At 34.2% G+C, this 20,840-nt stretch overlaps 3 protein-coding genes across 5 annotated transcripts; all 3 read right to left on the reverse strand.

The window, feature by feature from the left end:
- Window positions 1-459: 459 nt before the first annotated feature.
- Window positions 460-1,578, reverse strand: LOC147393857 (uncharacterized). The gene is made up of 3 exons (XM_086456402.1): window positions 965-1,578; window positions 694-732; window positions 460-601 (listed from the first exon to the last, which is right to left on the reverse strand). The coding sequence occupies exons 1-3, from the start codon at window positions 1,499-1,501 to the stop codon at window positions 563-565; spliced, it is 615 nt and encodes a 204-aa protein (XP_086312528.1). The 5' UTR covers window positions 1,502-1,578; the 3' UTR covers window positions 460-562.
- A 3,375-nt stretch (window positions 1,579-4,953) lies between these two features.
- LOC147393858 (phosphatidylinositol 4-kinase gamma 4-like) lies at window positions 4,954-8,144 on the reverse strand. Its single transcript, XM_086455961.1, has 2 exons — window positions 6,024-8,144; window positions 4,954-5,624 (listed from the first exon to the last, which is right to left on the reverse strand). The coding sequence occupies exons 1-2, from the start codon at window positions 7,404-7,406 to the stop codon at window positions 5,247-5,249; spliced, it is 1,761 nt and encodes a 586-aa protein (XP_086312087.1). The 5' UTR covers window positions 7,407-8,144; the 3' UTR covers window positions 4,954-5,246.
- A 6,853-nt stretch (window positions 8,145-14,997) lies between these two features.
- Window positions 14,998-20,609, reverse strand: LOC147393859 (calcineurin B-like protein 7). Of its 3 annotated transcripts, XM_086456728.1 has the most exons (10): window positions 20,463-20,527; window positions 18,662-18,735; window positions 18,375-18,534; window positions 17,980-18,062; window positions 17,762-17,821; window positions 16,398-16,506; window positions 16,165-16,217; window positions 15,902-15,982; window positions 15,669-15,781; window positions 14,998-15,416 (listed from the first exon to the last, which is right to left on the reverse strand). In XM_086456728.1, the coding sequence occupies exons 3-10, from the start codon at window positions 18,457-18,459 to the stop codon at window positions 15,347-15,349; spliced, it is 654 nt and encodes a 217-aa protein (XP_086312854.1). In that variant the 5' UTR covers window positions 18,460-18,534; window positions 18,662-18,735; window positions 20,463-20,527; the 3' UTR covers window positions 14,998-15,346. The 3 variants fall into 3 exon arrangements, with proteins under 3 accessions (XP_086312854.1, XP_086312856.1, XP_086312853.1); XM_086456730.1 differs by lacking the exon at window positions 18,662-18,735 and having other exon boundaries at window positions 20,463-20,609; XM_086456727.1 differs by lacking the exon at window positions 20,463-20,527 and having other exon boundaries at window positions 18,662-19,315.
- Window positions 20,610-20,840: the final 231 nt, after the last annotated feature.

Genomic DNA, 20,840 nt, shown 5'->3' on the forward strand with positions numbered 1-20,840 from the left:
ATATGAGTAAAATGCATCTACGGACAGAGGTTACCCCAAACACGACTCAAAAAAAAAATTATACAGGGTTTAAGACTGATCTAAGATTGCGTTAGGATCTATTTAAACCCAACCCAACCCGACCCGAACCCACTCATTGACAGCATTACTTAACTTTTCCCATCATTACTTGGTATTCAATTAAGATGGTTAGACAGAAATTCAAAGATTCAAAAAGAACTAAAAACTATTATTATTTACTCGTGATTCTTACACGATTTTTTTCTCCATCTGTACGAGGCTGACGTGGAAAGGGTACAAAATCACAAAACGTTTTTCTTCGGGATACACAGTGAAAAAGATCTATGGTTCTGTGCCGTTACCACGTCATCCGAATACGGACCAGTCAGAAAATTATTAGCCTTATTATTATTAAAGAATATTAGATCACGAAGTAAAGAATCTATTTCCATAATTAAAAAAAAAGATAAAGAAGTAGTTGCTAAAATACGCCGGTGGAATCCAGCAACTCCAACAAAGCCGCATTTCCCGCTTCTTTTGAGCATTCTCTGACCTCTCTCTATCATTGGAGACTTTCCCCAATAATGTGAACTCTGCAACGAGCTTTCAGAACCAGAGTCCAATTAAACGGCAAAACTTAAAAAAATTTAGCAGACAAAGTACTTAAAAGCAAAAAAAAGAAAAAAAAAATTCAGCTAAAATACAAGAATCCGAGACAACCCAAATGCAGATCTGAAGAGAAAAATAATTTTCACAATTAATTCGTTAAATTAGAAGTCTAAATCAAGGAAACGATGCAGAACTCAAGAAAAACCGAGTCTTGAACACAATAATTAGAAGGAAAAATTTAAAAAAACCACATTTTTACAAGTTCATCATCAACTTGGGAGTCCAAATCGAATACCCAAATAGTCAAAATTCAAAATTTTCAGCAATGTAACCCTAACACCGATCCATCACTCACAGCAATGGCGACCCTACAATCAACCTTCGCTTCCACATGATGCGTGAAGAAATGCAAAACCCTAACTCTCCCGGCCAGTTTCATCCTCGATTCGATCTCCAATGTGGGTCCCACATGAAACCCATTAACACCGTTAGGTAACGTTGGTCCTGGCATTAACGGGAACGATTGAACAGAGAATGTCGCTGACATGTACTGAGTCCGACTGGATTCGATCTTTCCGGCGGGAATGAACATGAAACCTACTTGACTGCCAGCGTAGATGAGCTGGAGAGAGCTGTCGTAGTGAGTGAAGACGGCATGGTTAGGGTTCTTGACGGAGACGTACTGAGAGAAGGTGAAGTTAAGGGTGCCGTCAGAGGTAGAGAAGGTTGGGAGTTGGATGGCACTAACGGAGATCTTTGGGTCTTTGGGCTTAAAGACAGAGAAGAAAACAATGAGGATGACAATGGCGATGAAGATTAAGAAAATCGTTGCGACGATACATGAAGCAAGGTTTGTTCGGCCTGATTGAGCTCTCTGTGCTTTGTTGTTCATTGCGATGGCAAAATTGTAATTTCCCGTTGAGACGAGAGAGAAAGAGAGAGAGAGAGAGAGAGAGAGAGAGAGAGAGTTTCAGTGGGTTTGGTTTAGTTGAACTGTGGAGCTTATACGGATGTTTGCAGATGAAGAAAAGGTGGACCACAGGTCCCACGCCACAGGGGACTGTTATAACTAGTAAGAGAAGCACGTGCTATAGTCAGTAAGAAGTGTCTGAAAGGGGGAATTAAGTCGTAGTTGAGAAGTGAATTAGTCAGATATTTGAAAAAAAAAAAAAAATTCTTTTATTTTATGAGAGTTACTATTGCCACACCAACTTTTACTAACGCCACAACAACTGTATGCAAACCTGATTTACATAGGAATTGGTGTGCCATTAGTAAAAGTTAGTGTGGTAATAACAGCTTTCTATTTTATTTGCTAAAATTCTTCCAATGGCTGAAGATGTTTAGTAATGAATGATACAAAAATATCATGGTCTTCTTTTATTTATTTTATGGATAATATTGAAGTCACCTTAAAATTATACTCTTCTCACTTTCGTGACTTGGAAGTATGTAGGAATCTAAATGATTTTCTTTGAGATAAGTGTGTAAAAGCATTTATGGTTCCAACACATTTTTTGTGTAAAAAAAGTGAGATATGAGGTACAATCTTGAGGTCATTTTGGGGGTTCAACTCAAAATCAATTGGCAATGAGTGGAAAGGCCCAAGAACTTACAAGGAGATAAACAAGGCAATTTGTTTCCGATGTGGGACTAGACTCAACACGACCCTGCATGTGTGGGTTGGACTTGGCCAAAGCACATGAAGATATGAATTGAGTGAAATAAAAGAGAGAAAGACTCGCTCTAATACCATGATAAGTCTCTATCATTATACTAAAATGATTAGAGATATTATAAATATATAGAGGATACAAAACAGATTTGTTGCAGATCTGTTACAGATTTATATTGATTTGTTGACATTAGCTGAAGATTTTTTGTTAGGATTGAGATTTGGAGAACCAATGATCCTAGGATAGGATTCTATAATTGATTCTGCAGGCGTGCCATTAACTCTAACACAACTATTTTTTTAATTGTTATTGGGTGTTTTATATATTGTACCCTAATGTTTAAATCAATTTTTCAATGTTTTTATGTCAGTTATAGAAATTATCATATCTTAAGTTTTATTATACTGAATGATATGGTCGATGGTTATCACATTTTATGATTATAGAATAATAATTACTATGCTTTTGATGTCACTTTAAGGAGACATTCTTCAACAAGTAATTACCTCTCGTATTAATGGGCACGAGCAACTGATTTCTTCATCTTCGATAGGAAAGTATCAGAAACTTGACTTGAGGCCAGATAATTCTTATACAATTTAGAAGATTAGGTCAAATGGTAGAATCATCTATGGATTCGTTACTTGATATATTTAGATTATTTTAATTTTTAATGTCTTCGACGCGACCTCGTTAGCTTGGAATGGGAAAAATTGGATGTTCTTATGTTTTCGAATTCCTTCCAATAGTGTCGAAAATTAAGTTGATGACACATGTATGTTAACAATTATATACCCTATTTTTAGACCCTTATAGTTACTATTGTATCATTATTTAATAACCATTAATACTTCTCTTCCAACAGTAGGAGGCACTTATTTTTCCTCCACAACACCATTTAATAAATAAACTTAAAAATAGAACTTTTGTACCACCTATCAAACATTTCCTTCACGTTTTTGGAAATTCCGATGTCCACCTAGAGTGTCCAGTGGACGGTTGAGATGGGAAGATAATCCCTATAGAATCCTACACTATCACTAGGATATAAATCTGTAAGAAGTTCAAGTCTTTCAAGAGAATATAAGAGAAATAAATCCATTGAAAGTGATGGCCCCACATCGTTCTCTGAGGTGGCAGTGAGGGGCTAAAAGTGTCGTCTAAGGTGGTGCTCTTTAGTTGGACAACAATGTTGGGGAGGATTCAACCTTTTGATTTCTTGATGCGCAGAGGTTTCTGCGGGGTTAATTGTTGTGTTTTGTGCTTTGAAGACAGAGAATCAAAGGATCATGTGTTACTTCATTCTTAGGTTGTTATCGAGGTCTGGGCCCAATGGTGTGTCCTTTTGTTTCCTTGGGCTAGTATCATCGCTATTGAATCTTGGGCTGTTCTTGGTAATTCTTTCTTCGGGACAAAGGCTTGATTCACATTCTCTTATTCTCTCAATCTTGGGTCTGTGGTCTAAAGTCTTCAAAGAGTTAAAAAGGGTGTTTTCTTTGAAGATCTTGTGAACAATTGTGAGGGGGTTTGCGATATTACAAGAGACTAGCTTTTTTTTATGTGTCTTCGCTTGGTTGGTCTTCTTGCCCGACCTCACTCTTTTGTCAATGAAATTTCATTTATATATATATATAAAGTTTCAATCCTTACTTCTCTGGTCTCTTATCTATAGTAAGTTTTCTTATGGTCTTTGTAGCCTTTGAAACTTCCCACCAGACTGATCATCACAATAGATTAACTTGGTACCTCGGTCATATGATGGGCCCACATTAACTAATCCATCAGTAATGTTTCTACTTTCTACCACGATGGCGCCTCAATGCAGCGATGTACTTTGTGTTATGCTACCACACCATCTATCATTAACACACATTAGAATAACTATAGAACATATTCATAATCAATGACAATAACAACAACAAAACCGTATCTCAAACATTTGGGGTTGGCTAAACGAGTCTTATTATTTCATTCCACATTGTCTAGAGTCAAGTTTTTGTTATTGAAAGTGGGTTCATGTCCTCTCTTGTTATCTTCATTGACGTTCTTTGAGACTTTCTCTTGCTCTTTTAAGGTCTACAACTTGAATAATATACAATATATTGTCCATGGGACCGGATCATGGGACATATGTAAAAACAATGGAAAAATTATTATTATTACATTGTTTTTACATATGTCCCATGATCCATCCCCATTGTCCATGAACTAAATATCCATTAATGCTGAGGAAGACAACAAGGGCATTCACATATTAGTAAGGAACTCATAAAAAACATGCACTAAACAATGTAACCCCTCCAGCCTGACAAATGAATTGAAAAAAAGTAGGGTTATCAGGCATCCCTGTTAATGTGCAATGGAGAAATTGAATTAAAGTTGTGTCACGTTATCACCGGTCATTGAAGACTAAAAAGACCCAAAACCCATTATGTTCGATACTACTAGGCGTTAATATTATCCCATGCCTTAGATACCTAGGATACAATTAGAAACTTTAAAGAAAAACCGACAGTTGCAAAGAAGGTAAAAAGATAGGAGAGTGGAAGAGACGAAAATCAAGAGAAGTCTATGTGCAACACCAGCTCTTCATACACAGATGATTCAAACTCCCAATAAGAATCAGCTTAGGATGTATGCTACATTGGTATGACCCAATAGACTCCAATAGAAAATCAACAAATCCATCATTATTTATTTTATTTTATAAGAAATCCACCATTATAAGCAGTCCGGCACACCATAAGAGAACATACATACTATTAATATTATCCAGCTTCAATCCAAGTTTAAGGGGATACATATGTAAAATGGATAAAAATCGATCTTGAGCTTGTTGTTCAACCTCTCAATAATATAGAAACAGTTGAACATAAGAGCGATGGACCCATCATCCATCCATTCATACATTAATATATACGATAACATTGTACACATATGTACCTATATAATCCGTTATTCTTATATGGTGAGCTCATTAAGGCGGCGATCCATAACCTCCGAGACTGCTTCCAGGAATGCAGCTTCACTTGAGCTTGGGAGCACGGAGTCCTGCGCTTCATGGACAATCTCCTCAATCATGGATTCTTTCTTAAGGGTTTCTCTGCACATGATGCTTCCAATGGTGAAAGGAGTGAGCCCTCTCTCTACACCTTTCTTTAGAAGCATGGTGGAAATGCGGAGAGTGCGTGCACACTCAAGTTGTAGGTCCCAACCATGGAACTTCAGAAGGGCGATATCTTCTTCGGCATCGAGTGATCTTATGTACTCGATAGTGTCGGGACTATAAGGCTGGTGGGCTTGCGGCCAATAGAGCCAGTCAAATGTACAGTCTTCAAACTGCAGAGAGAGAATATGACGTGGAGGAATAAATTAAGGACCTCAACAGAAAGTTTAAACCTAAAGAGTTCAATCACCATTAACAGGAGTGATATTCTATAATCTTCTCGCTTAGAGAAGCTATATTCCATCTTTTCTATGTATCTACCACTCTAATACTCAACATAGATTTGAAAACAAAATAGCCCTTGAGCGATGCTGACTCTGAACAGAGAAGTTCATGGCATATACACCACAGATGAACAAAGTAATAGGTTACGTTTAATTCATCAATCTTAAGTTAAGTATCCCTAAATCCATAACTAAACAAAAAGATTCATACATATTCTTAGTAACAAAATACATAGAATTTGAGCAAGTTTACTAATTAAACAGAAACAGAAGAAGAGTTAAACTTACATTCTCAGGCAAGCAATACCCATGATCGATTGGAATCAGAACAGTTCGATCATCTTCACCCTCTTTGCTTATCAAAATATTCCCAGCATGTCGATCTGCATTCGCCAATCGTATATCAAGCACAGAGATCTTATGAACCTCTTCAACAGGGAAAGCCCGAGGACCCATGTCCTCACAACTTCCAAAATTCTTCATAAACATCTGCAACGACCCAATCTTCACATTTTTGGCCGCATACTCATAACCTTCTGGATAGTTAAAACCTTCATGCAAACACCAAACCATTACCGTTGGTGGAACCCCTGAAAAACCCATTTCTCCACTCAGAATTGACCGAGGTCCACTCTTGGGGTGATCCAAAATGTACGCTGCAACTTCCCTTAGTGCCCCTTCTCCAACTCTTGTCCCTCTCTTCAACCCTTCACCATCCAATGACAAGGGTAACCCTTGAGGGTTGTTCACAGCCATGGGTTCCTCATCCACCGGCTTGAACACAGAAACATTGTGACCGTTAGTATCCTGCATGAAATACGCTCCTCCAGAACCCTCCGAAGATCTTATCGGATGGTTCCCTCTCTCCAATCCAGCAAATGTAGCGTCCATCATTTTTCGAATCACATAAGGTAATTCAATCTTCGGATTAACACTACACAATCCCAACCAGAAATCTCTGCCGGGTGGCTTTCTAATTGCAAACTGAAGCTCATCATATACCATCCACCGTTTTTCTCCTTCATCGACTACTTTCTCTTGATCTTGGTTCACATTCAAATCCGTAGCAACAATAGAAAGTTCGAAGTTTTTCTCAACGGGTTTAGCTCTAACCTTAGCGGGCCTCCGAACTAGCAAATGAATCACAGCATTATTATGTTTAGAGATATCATCGATGAGTCGTCGGTCATCAAGTTTCTCTCCATCACAGATTAATTCTTGATCCTTGACATTGACGAAAGCTTTCCCCTTTTTAGCTATCTGTTGCTTGACATACTCTACATTCCTACTCCTTTCAACATGGAATTCAAATTCCTTCCCACAAGCAGTCCTAACAGTTATAAACTGAAGATCGGAAAGCCGGAGGACTAAATGCAGAACATTCCCATCTGTGACTCCATAATCTCGGATGAGAGAATTGTTCCGAGCCAGCTCTCGGCCTTCGAAAACAAGCTTTTGCTTCCCCACTACAAACCCTTTACAGGTTTGGATCCTTAATTTCACTGAGGCAATCGAATCGGACTCCAACACTTGAATTGGAATCACAGAACCGGTGACCGTGAGATAAATCAGGATCGACTCATTTGAGCAAAGATTTGACAATTGATGGAAATTACCAGGGTTAATGAACGGTACATTACAAATTCTATGGGCGACACTGGCCGTAGACATTTTTGCACTATTAAATAAAAAACCCTTTCGGCTCTAATTCAAATCAGAAGCTTCAAACCTATAGAACTTGTTACCAATTTCCCATAATTAAATCCAAATTGGCCATTTTATCCGAAATTGAGGGATCTCTCGAAAACCCCCCAAAAAAAAATCTATACAGGAAAAAAGAAAAATGAAAAAATCAGAAAAAAAAAAACCCTAGAAATGCATGCCCTTTGCTCTAAAAACTCAAGAACAAAAACAAATCGAAAAGATTAAGGTAATGCCCTCAAAATCTTAAAGCACGAACTCCTCCCCAAACTTTCTTCAAATCCCCAAATCAATTCCCGGAACCCAAACCCTAGAAATCAGAATTGATACGCATCAGAGTTTTCTGTTCCTCCATCAAAATCAAACCTTTCAACACGAATTCGAAACCCCCAAACTAGTAGTCAACACAGATTTATACAATTAGGCTTTCGAAAATTAAAATTTTGAGGAGATCAATAATGTGGATTTACCGAAGAAGATGAGACGACGAACCGTAGCTTAACTCAAAGAGGAGATACAGACATATGGCGCTTAATCGGCGATGAATTGGGTCGAGTCACCCTATTTCGCGATGACCGTTGTAGCTCTGTTCGTAGTCAAAGGTCCCGATTTTTTTTGCGACTATTTTTGCTCGGAAGAGTTGACGACGAGTGAGAATCGGAGAAGAAAAAGACTGTCGTGGCCATGGGTTTTTATACGCATGGAAGAGAGAGAGAGGAGATTTTTTAACGGAAACATTTGAGATTTAACGGCGTTAAATGATGGATTAAGACATTTTCCGACAAGGAACCTTATGGGAAATTGTTGCTTTTTTTTTTCTTTTGATTACTAAAGTACCCCTATGTTTTATCAGAATACCCTCTACATTTTAATAGACAAGTTTTGCTAATTTGTGAAATTATGAACACTTGTACAATGTCTTTTTACTCAGATAAGATTTGTACATAAATTCAAATAAATGTATGATTAAAAAAATGGAAAAATGCTCAAGTCACATTAAAACTTATATGGATTCACACATTGTTGTGTATGGAGTGCTTTTCCTTGAGATATGAATAAAAAATATCTATGACTCTGGATGCACCTTCATGTCAGGAAAAAAAAAAAAAAAACATTTATGATTCACATATCATTGCCAATGCACAAGGGTCCTAAATCAACTTGGATTTTATGTTAAAGAGATTTGACACCATAGAGATTAAAATCGACAACATAGAAATTTATTTTGTTCAATAATGAAATATTCAAATCAATTTTTTCTTTTTTTTAAAAACGAACTAAACTTCAAAATATTTAAAAGTTAAAAAAAAAAAAAAACCCAAAATTTAGAGAATTTGCATTCACATAAAAAAAAAAAATTTTAAGGTATTTTAAAAACACCACCCTTAAAATTACTCATATTAGGGCTACCCTTTGCAAAATGCAAGATTAGGTTTATCCCTATCTTGACCGTAAGTCAACGCTACTTTTTCTTGATGATTTAATAAGGAAAATTTGATATTTTGCAAATTTTAATTTAGTAATTTAAATATTTAAAGAGAATTTAAAAAAAAAAATTAAAACTAAAATTTCATCGTTAAATAATCAAGAAAAAATAATTTTGACTTACGTTTAAGGGGTTAAACCTAATCTTGCATTTTTGTGAGGGTTATAGGGTGATCCTAACATCACTAATTTTACAAATTAGAGGGAGTGGGGGTGGGTTATTAGAATCTAAAAAATATAAAAATATGGTATTTATGATAATAATGCACCCACTAATATGCCGTTTCCTTTGTCTAGCAAATGGAGCCTTTAAAAAGGAAGTTTCCTCCACCAAGACAGGTCGGTGAACGCATACGCTGAACCAACGTTCAAAATTTTAAAAATAGAATGATAAAGTTTTCTGTCCATAAAAGCTACATTATCATGTACGGTAAAGATGGTTACATTGGGGTTTGAGCTTAGTGGTCACATTATTAATCAATATCATTTAAATTAATCAAGTTGTCCTCACAAAATAAATAATGGGCCCTGCAACTCATATTATAAACTATTCCATCAGCTTAATAATCTGGAGCATCCAATTGGTGGGCCCAATACATAAGTATCTGATAGAATGATTGGGTTTAAATAATCGGTGAGCTATGATTTGTTACGCGTACATGATGATGATACTTGGCTCATAAAATAATGAAACCCAAAGTGGGAAAGATGGATGTTTTTTCAATTGAGTCGGGATTTTCGGACTCAATTATTTTCACTGGATCTGTACTCGGCTGATGTAGCATGGGCAAAGAATCATAGATCGTTCTCTTTGGCATACACAAAGAAAGAGATTTGTTGTTCTGTTCACTTGCCATGTTAATCGAGTACAAACTACAGAGTCAATGAAAAGATTCAAGTCTGAAAATAATTAGCCTTTTTATTTTTTTGGGTTCCACCAAAACCCTACTACATCATTTTCACCACCTTGTTTCATAATACAAACTTATTTTAATTTGAATGTTGTGGTCATTAGGATTAATATATGATTATGTACATGTACAAGATTTATTACACCATGACCTATCATGTTAAGTAACATTATTGTTTGATCCCTAAATAATATTATTTTCCAATAGATCATTGACAAAGTAAAAAAATATATACTACCTACATCAATATCTCTATGCGATTACGATGATTAAATCTAATGTCCTAAATCTTATTGGAACATTGGTATTCTTCAATACTTTTTTTTTTTTTAATAATACCCTTACATCTTTTGTCTATATTAATATTTTTGCATAATACATACTTGTCACGAAATAGGAGTTAAAATTTCTTCTTTACTCAATGGGTGTCTATAAATCACAACCTGACACTTACGTCGTTATTTTTTATTTAGTAGAACATTAGCTTCCAGTGGTGAATAATTGTATATATAAATCTTTTGAAAATCCTAATTTTTTAGTTATTTTGAAAGCGAAGAGTCGATAGAAATTGTTGTTAGTGCATTGTAAATATCATTCTTTTCGATGTCTTTGGTTTCTTCTTTGTTTTTTTCACCCATCATTATCGATTATTTTGTAATCGTGACTACTCCAACTTTGAACCACCTTTGCATCCATTTTTCATGCTTGAAGAGTGACTATGAGCCCAAAATTGTTTGTCGTGCCTATCGTTCAATCCATATTTGGGAGAATTTCTAAGTGTCAATATGGTTTTGTGCCCTTATAATGAGGATGATGACTTTACAAAATCATAAAATCTCAAAGCCGATTAGTTAACCACCATTGGATGCCCGATCAACACATTGTTGGAATCCATGACACAGTTTAATATGGTAGCTCGTAGAGTATTGGAAAAGACCTCACAGTTGTCAAATTTGTTGTTTAATTCCATAGCGGAGATAACATATCTAAGCGCCTCTGTATATTACCGTTTAAGTCAAATAGAGCTTTAGTCAAATTTCGACACGTTGCAGCATTTCATAGGACTAAACACGTGAGCATGTCCACATCATGGAATCCACCGACTTTTCTATCGCGGAAGAAACGTTCGAGTTTTCAAATTGAGCAGATTTGCCGTCAGCCTAGGCGTATCGTCATCCGCTGTTCCTAGTCGTTGACGTATCTTCGTACACGTGGCCCACATATAGAAAAAGTTACACAAAGGTTTGCTGTATAAAAGTTAGTGAAGTCTGTTTCCAAACGTTCAAATTAAGCGCAGGCTCCTTCCAAGTTCCATTTTCCATCTGCACGCACAGTCCAGTAGTACATAATCATAAAGACATCCTCATCCAGATTTTGATAAAGATGTTTTCAAATGGAAAGCGATCAAATTTATTGATGAAGATATTTTCAACATGTCAAGTAAACCCATCAAAGAAAATTTGCATCAATAATGGTCATGATTTTAAAATTCAATTTCACGTCTTGTCTTGTCCAGGTCTGATAAAGAGTTATCTCAGATGAATTTTTCAATACGTTTGAGACGTCTCGTTCAAAAAATAAAAAAATTAAATATGAGATATTAAATTTTAGTCAAAAAAGTGACTTGTGAATTGGTCTTGATCAACTCTAATGCCGAGTTAACTCGGACGATATGTCTTGCTCTCGGACAACGTTTAAAATCATGATAATGATTAAAATATTTTTTAGCAATTTTTTCCCTTTCTCGGAGCACTAATGTAAAGGTGAGAAAGATAAAATATGTTGAGATCACCCTAATAATGTTTACACGGTCAAATCATTTTTTTGGAACAAATTTCAATTCTTTTCCTTTATCGGAGCAATAATGTAAAGGTGAGGAAAATAAAATCGATCGAGATCACCCTAATAATGTTTACAAGGTCAAATCAGTTTTTTTAAGCATATTTTGATTTTTTTTTTCCCCTTTCTTGGAGTAATAATATAAAGGTGAGGAAGATAAAATCAATTGAGATCACACTAATAATGTTTACACGGTCAAATCATTTTTTATCCTCTACAAATCTTCAAATTTTATTAAAGAGCTATTATTGATGTCCGAAATTTTACTTATTACACATCAATTAAAAAATAAGTCAATCCTTTACAATTAATAAAATTTTGGGTGCCAATAGAAATTCTCTCTCTCTCTCTCTTGCTCTTATGTTTCTATTTGTTAGACTTAAGCTTTTAAATGTGCCTATTCCTAATGGTAAATAATTGTTGAATACATTTCAATGTGTTATATAAGTCATTAAATTGTTGAAATAATAATTTGAATCAAACTTTTGAATGGTGTGTTTTTATCTTTGGTAAATAATTTAAGAAATTGGAGTGCAATAAGTCAAATTTGAGGTGTCAATAGCAATTCTCTTTTCTTATTGTAACAAATAAGGAGAAGTAGAACATCCTTTGCGATACCAACATTCTATTTTCTTACACCAATCATGTAAATAAATATAAGAGTAATGATTTTTTGACAGCCCCCTTGACATACACTCCCTGGCGTGGCATATGTTAGAATTATAGATCTTTTTTATTGGGATACTCAACTGCACATATTTATGGGGATGTGCAATTGTGTATCTCTAGGAAAAAGATCTGTGATTCTAACCCATGCCATGTCAGGTGGTGTCAGAAAACCATGACTCTATATATGAGTATAACAAGTAAGTAGAATCAATTTTTTGGAAAAAAACATGACAAAAAGCGTGTAGGACTTTTAAAAATAAAATAAAATAAAATAAATACTTTCAATACTCAAAAACTTAACTTGACCTGATCTCGATGTCGTTCGAGTTTAGTTGAAAACTTTTTAGTTGACTTTGAACGAGTCAAAATAAATATACTAAAATTTTAAATTTTGTTTTTGATATTTTAAAATAAATAAGTATTTATTTTTGTTCTATATAAAATATTATATATGGTTGAATAACTAAGTCGAGTTCCTAACCTAAATCGATTCGTTTTTTAAGTTGACTCAATTCATCAAATGAGTTGACTTGTTATTAGTCGAGTTGGCTGGCCAAGTTGGTTTCATCAAATTTTGGGGCCGAAGCATCTTGAAATCAAATACAGTCAATTCAACCAAGTTTTTGGCTTGGATTTTAAAACTATGGTAAAATCTAATTCTTTTCTTATGTTTTCCTTGGGTCAATGAGATGGTAGAATTCATTTTCCCAAGCAAATAGGAATCAATTTTCTCTTGAAAGAAAGTGAATTTCCGTAATCGAATGAACCCCAAATAGAAGAAAAAAAATCGTTTTCCTCTAATTGTCCAACAAAAAAAGTCGATTTTCCAAATGATTTTCCATTTTGACAAACAAAATGCTAAGCCATTAATTCCCAAACTAGAATGTGATTCAGTAGGTAGTTTGTTTCACATTTGTGGTTTATAGAAGTAAACGGTAATTGATATTTTCAAATCCTTGAACACAATTTGTTTTTTGATACTGAATATGGGCCAACCACTTCTGTATTTGAGATTTCAAATTTCTTCCATGGCAAGAGAAAACAAAAAATCTAATGCAGATATGAAATATATCAAATATTGAATAAAGAATAATTGAAATTCCCAAATCATAATATAGCCCTTGTTAGAATCATAGTAAGGGAAATCGATGATTTTTTGAAAGAAAAAAAAATGACTTTTTCCCAATTTTTGTTTTTATTAAGGGCAAAATTTTAAATATTTTCTCTTTTTTTAAATGTGGGATTTGATCCATAATAGAATTTGATAATTCATAAATGTAAACATATGAGATTTAATGATAATAATTTAATTTTATGAATTTTCATTAGATATATATTTTTTCATAATTTTTAATATATTTTTTTATCTTTTATTTTCTTCTATTTTTAATGTTTTTTTCCAAAGTTTTCCCTTGTCCCTTGCCGATTTAAATCCATACTCGACTTTGTGACTATGGTTAGAAGTCAACTAAATATTATAAAGAGACAATATTCAAAGTAAATTCGACATAAAAAATTGAGTAATCGTCACATCGGTTGATCAACATGTCTAGCATCATCCGGTGGGCAAAATCAACTGTCCATAAATCTATTTCAATTCCAAATACAAGAGTCAATTTCTAATTCTTATACTTGATTCTGTCGTCGAAACGACATTAAGAAGAGAGCCACCGCTTCAAACATTCTAAATAGTACTTTTGCATTCGTTCCAATCAATAACGGTCTCACCATCTTCTTTCTACGCCTTAAACACTATAACTGATCAGATGCTCAAAGTAAGTGAAGACGATCGCAACATTGGCATTGATCGTCATTTTTGCTTATTATTATCGTGATATCTCTCCGAATTTTTTCTTATATAATTGTCATTTCTACAATTTTACTATTATATAGTAATGAAAATGATGATACAAGTAGACGATCTGGACCATCTATTTTATAATCAAAATTTCATTTTATTTGAGAATTTTGTTTATTAAGATTGATTATGTATAAATAACAAAAATTAAATGTCAGATCAATGCTTCATATTTAATTTATATAAAAATCATGTAATTAATGGAACGATAAGTGGTAATGTTTTGGTTCCTCATCAAAATTTGCCATCATGGGTCAAGTAATCACGATCAAAACTATAATCATAAGAGGTTACTTTTGATGATAGTTAAAATAGGATCCTTTTTCTCTTTAAAACGAGGCCACAAAATCAGTCCAAACTGACACATTGTGCCTGCCAAGAGAGAGACGTCTCAAATAAATATAAAGAGAGCTCCTATTGGCACCCCAACTTTTACTTCCTGCATTCCAATTAAAAACAAAAGTAAATGAGAATAAGTAAAAGTTGGGGTGCCAATATAAACTTTCTTTATTTTTGTTAGATTTCTTCTTTTATTTTTTATTTTTTGGGTTTAGGATTTTATATGATTAACAAATACTGAAATTGTTTGAGCAAGTGTAATCATGTTTTGTAATGCCGAGATTATAATTTGAGCTAAACCTCTGTAATTTTTGAAGAGTGTGTTTTAATCTTTAATTGGAGTGCCATAAAGAATTTAAGCAATTGGAGTGTAGTAAGTACAAGTTAGGGTGCCAATAGCAGCTCTCAATACAAAAAGAACATGGAGAATGATCTGTGTCTGTTTCAGAGTAGAGTCTCAAACCATCAAAACCCTTTTATCTTATATATACATATATAAACCAATACTAAAAGTACATCATTAGATACATATCTTCAGTGTCTTAAAAAACTTATGAAACTGTGGAACTATATGCATCTTCAAAAGGAGAGAAACCATATAATTCAACTCACATACCTTATATATAATTAATCTACACCTTGTCCAGTATTGGAATAACCGTTGTGCCGCGAGGCCTAATCTCACTTATGGAAGCTTTAGTCTTCTTGGAGACCTTACTCTCTTCATCTCGTGGTAGCCCTTAGAGATGCGACCAAATGCTACTTAAAGCTTTCTCAATTTCGGATAGCATAGTTACCATCTTGTGTAATTAGGCCGCCATTTCTGAATCTTCGACTTCGGAATTCAACACAAAGCTAGGAAAGGCGAGGGTTATGTCCCTGAAAAATTGCATCCAACATTGCAAGTAACTCATAAAATCCCGTAATACATATAAGAAGCACATACGTGAACATTATAATATGCAAATTATCCCAAATGTTGTGGTCAACAACATAAATTTTATCTTGTCATTTAACTCAGTAAGCTATGGCATATACTTAAGATCAAATCCAAGACTACGTTATGAGCTATAGCCTGTAGAAGATGAAACCAAACTAGAGCTGAAATCGAATATAAAACTTGGGACCTACATTAAGTATGGAAGAGTCATATTCTTTATCAAAGACGGATTCCGTGCTACGAATTCCTTCCACTCTTCTGGATCAATCCTTCCATCACCTTTGGAATCTGCGTCAACAAATGTCTGGGGAAAGGCAATGAAAAATGACTAGGTAGTTAGTTTATGTGCGAAAGGAACTATGAACAGCTATACCTTTAGTGTGTAAATTGTAGCTAACCAAGAATAGAATAAGTATCAGACCACCTTATCCACAATTGTTTCGACAACATCATCTGAAAGGATTAGATCTGATTCATCCAGAAAAGCCAATACCATCTCTTTCAACTGTCAAGTAATAAAAACCATTTAGAGATGCTTTTATTCTGTAAATTACTTTTAATAGAATTTACCAATATTGATCGACAACAATTTGTAGGAATAACTATAATTATGAAATTTTGGATTTTGGGAACTCATATGCAATGTAAAGCAATGGGAACAGAAAAGAAAATGGTCATGAAATTCACCTCCTCACGCTCGATATAGCCAGTTTGCCTAAGATCATACAACCTAAATGCAACTGCCAAGAGATTTTCGTGAAATTAGTAGTTATAAATTGGGTCGGTAGAAAGAATACAGTGGTCAAGGAAACATATTCCAAGAACATTTTAATAACAAGGTGAAGCCATTGTAATGTCCCATAAGAATTAAGGAAAATAATGGATATAAGGTTCGAATAACATTAGAAATTATTTCTTACATGCTATTTTATCAGCTTCAGGAGCGTTTGGGTGAAAAATGGCCAATGATCGAACAAATTCTCCAAATTCAATGACACCATTTTGCTTGAAATCAAACAAATCAAATATCTGCACCAAAATTGTGACATAAAAAAAAATGTAATTATAGAAAGATGAAACTGAAAAGACAAGAGTGCATAATGTTATTTCACTGAAATAAATACAAAAATTTGATAATAAAAAAAATGCTGATAGAATACAATTAACATAATAAATTAGTGCCTAACAAAAATGACACTACATCATGGTTTTTAAACTCGGTATTTCATCTCTTCTCGTCCAGGTCCGATACGGAGTCGTCTCGGATGAGTTTTCTGATATGTTTGAGATGTCTCATGAGTCAAATAAAAAAAATGAACGTGAGTCATAAATCTCGGTCAAAAAATGACTTTGTGAGTTGGTCTTGCTCAGCTCTGATACTGAGTTAACTCGGGTAATATGTCTCGGTCTCAGACGAGTTTAAAGATAAATCATCATTTTTTCCAAACTAAGGGAACTTAGTTTCAACTTAGGCTCAGATTTTCACCTCCCAAATCAACATTTTCACAATGACAAATTCCAACATATTATATGAAAAAAATCATTTGAGATTTATTTGCCCAATTACATTTTAGAACCCTGCAACATCAGTTGACAGTATTTTCATAGTTATAGACTTACAACTTACCTCTAACAAAATAATAGAGACATAAACTCAACAGAAAATGTAGTTTATCTTTGAGATAATAACCAAAACAAGCGCTTGCAACTTTTGGTGTAATTCCCATTTCAGTGCACTGTTCATTTAAATCCCAGATCGGGCAAAGCGTGTAAAAGTTATTTAAAAAAAAACCGGATAATGAAACTACGGTAATACCCTTTCCACGATTTTGGAAAGCTATGATATCGTTGATCTTTTGGAAGCTACGAGATTGTTGATTTTTGTACGAAGCAATGAATCAATAGACTCCACGATGTCACTATTAATTAAACCACAACGACGTCATTAATTTATTTATTTTGGAAAGCTAAGATGTTGCTGATTTTTTGTACAAAGTAACAAAATCATTAGAAAAGCTATAAGATCGTTGATTTTTGCACAAAACAATAAAATCAATAAAAAAAACATATAACAGTAACTTCATTATCAGGGTTTTTTTTTAATTTAAAACTTTTACACATTTTGAATGATTTGGAAATTATAATGAACAGTGTACTGGAATGGAAATTTCCCCATATTCAGTAAATGAAATGGTAATTTACCCCTATATATTTCTCATATTTGCATTGAGCAGAAAAAATTGAGTACGAAATCAACAAAGCCAACACCCAACAATATACACACCCTGTCTGCAAAGAGATTCCGTTTATTTCTGTTCCTGAAGAGCGCAAATTGGAATTCTTCCTGTTCAAGGAGATGGATTAAAAAATAAATAAATAAATAAAGAATAAGAAAAGAGCATTCGATGCATGTGATATGTCCAAAAACCCACTGAATAAATTAAATTAACCTTTGGTGCAGTAATAATTGGACTTTGGATGCCTACGTATAGAAAGTAGTACCTTGTGAATAAGCCCATCATTGGTTATGGAACTGCTTATTTTCTTAAATAGTTCATATTGGGCCTCTACTTCACTCACAGTAACTGCAAAGTAACAAAGGAGTGATCAAGATTTCTGCACCACTTCACAAATTATGATCGACCATAGATCCCCTACAATTGGGAAGAAGAGATGAAATTAAACCAACACCAGTATCAAACTTTATGATGAAATATGCACTTTGGGTTTCAACTGACCGATTAATAACATACCAAGACACATTGAAATTTCTTACGATGTCTTGAAGAGGAATACAAGCCAACAATTCTTATGTGCCGATAAATCACATGGGTTAGGCAAGTTTGATTGGAACATATATCTTCGTTAAGTTAAAGAGGGAAGAGATGTTTACTTACAAGGTGTTTCAGATGCAAGAACAGTAGGCTCCTCATACCCCTGTGCTTGTCGAGCTTTCTTTGAGTAAAAACAACCCATAATCATAACTATGATACAAAATTATACGACAACCAGTCAACCTTAGGCTAATAAGCCTTTCTCGAGATCTGCACCAAATATCTGTGGAAACATATCTTCAATAAATATTGGATTACAGTAATTTCTAGGAAACCAATCTATCAAAAAGCTGATATTTTCAGTATGAAATGTTACTCAAAACGGTGCTTTGTGATACTATCAATAGTACCTAGAGTTGGGAATGGAGTCCACAGATAGAATGGTTTCAGAATGGGAACACACTTTAGTGAACAGTCAGTTTCCCTATAAGAAATCAGTCTAGTTAAACTTTCAACTTCACGAATATTAGTGTCACACAGACGAAACATGAAAACAATCAATTAAGTGTAATTCAACTTCAGAAAAACTTTTACTTTTTTTGCTAGCCAAGCGAGATTAGTGGTCAGTAATTTAGTAGGTGAAGATGGGTTTTGAACCCGGGTCGTAGTACCAATACTCAAGCTGGCACATTCACAGAAAAACTTATTACTGTAAACATGTTTCAAGTGGCTAACAGTAAAAGCATCTTTACAGACATAAAGCCATTGTTAAAAGTTTGACTGATTTGCTTCCCACCATGCCCATCAATATTTAATATTGAAACCCAGCTCATCAACTTGTCCCTGAATGTTCAATTGCTTCACCATCTTATAGTAAAACAACATTAATTATAAAGCAAGACTACAAGATAAAGTTCAAGAAAGAAAATCAGAAAAACAATAGCAAATTCTACAAAGCGGATCAGGCTCACAATTCAAGAAGTAGATACCATTTCTTCTGTCCATGAAACTACTGATCTTTTCATCAAAATTACCAAAATGCCCCTCCTTCCTCTCATTACAGAAGAAAGAACCCCCTCCCACCCCCACCAAAAAAAAAAACAAGAACAGACGCTTTGGGGTCTCATCACTCTCTATAATGATATGGTAAACACCACGAAAGTGACTAATAAAATCTTGAATCTTGTCCAACTTACCGACACTACTCATATGACGTGACATGAAATCATTGGATTGTATTAAGCTAATCATTTCGCAAACAAAAATGGCCTAAAAGAAGAACAAATGGAAATTGCAGAACCACCCAATAACAAATAATTGAACCAATCTTATCAAGAAACATAATAATTGAATCCTTTTCTACCAAATGGCCTAACAAAGTGACCCATGTTTGCATATCCAACAACAGCTTAAAAAGTTAGCTTCAAATACCAAATTTGGGATGGATTGAAATCTTAGTACAAAACACAAAAAAAAAAAAAAAAAAAAAAAAAATGCCCCACATATAAAATCACCCATTTCACTACCATAATAACTCATGTTTCCAAATCAAACTACCACTTAAAATCGAGCTTCAAATACTCAATCGGTAATGGATTGGCCTCAAGAAATCCTATTTTGACTCCTATCACTCGATATCCCAAGTACCCAATTGGGTGGCAAACCTATTAATTGGGTACAACTGAACTTAGGAGAAGAAATAATAAATTAAACTCATTTCTGGCACCCTGTTAGAATAATGGATGAAAGCATTCAGAATGCGAAGAAGCACGCAAATTTAACTATTAAATTCGAAAAAAAAAATAACAAATCAACTAATGTACTTAATAGACATTAAATTACAACTGGTTCTTGAATCTGACTCTTTGAATTAATCGGCCACAATGATCAATAATTTTATTTTTTTCTTGTAAATTTTTAATCAACAAATAAGTAACAGTAAATGAATATAAATCCTTTAAAAAAACTATTTAAAATACGATTGAAACTTTCCCAGTTTTCGCTATTAGTTTGATTAACAAAAAAACGTGCAGAAAATGTCTCAAACAGAATCCAAAAATGAGGAGCTTTATTAATTCCCTCCCTCATAAATGCAGTATAGAATGCCTCACTGGATTCAAGCTATTAAAAAATTGTTCAAATTAGCAAAAATTCGACGAAATCCAATAGAAAATCGATTGATAAAACAGAGAGAGATAGAGTTTTACTGACCAAGTTGATGTTCGAAGGCCAGTTGTTCTTCTTGTTCTCAGCTTTCAAAATCGCTCCTTTATTTATAAATGGATAGTATAAGAAAGAAGACGGCGAAGGTTACCCACCCTTAAACGTACACTACGGACGTATTTATACGGATCAAATACGTACGTATATTTAGTGTAGAATGCTCCCGCAATTCAACAAAAAATGGATGAAATTGGTCCGGCTGCGCAATTACGTGAATGCCACCTATACCTGGAAGGTACGACTGGTATATAAAAGAATGATGATTACATGTCCCTTGACCTCGGTCTTTTCTTTCAGGCTAATAAACAATGTCATAAATGCCATTGTTCTCAACCTAAAACTGAAAAATACCCTCGATTTTTTCCC

The sequence above is a fragment of the Akebia trifoliata genome, chromosome 10 (assembly GCF_017979445.1).
Source record: "Akebia trifoliata isolate Shusen 1 chromosome 10, ASM1797944v1, whole genome shotgun sequence".
NCBI lineage: Eukaryota > Viridiplantae > Streptophyta > Magnoliopsida > Ranunculales > Lardizabalaceae > Akebia > Akebia trifoliata.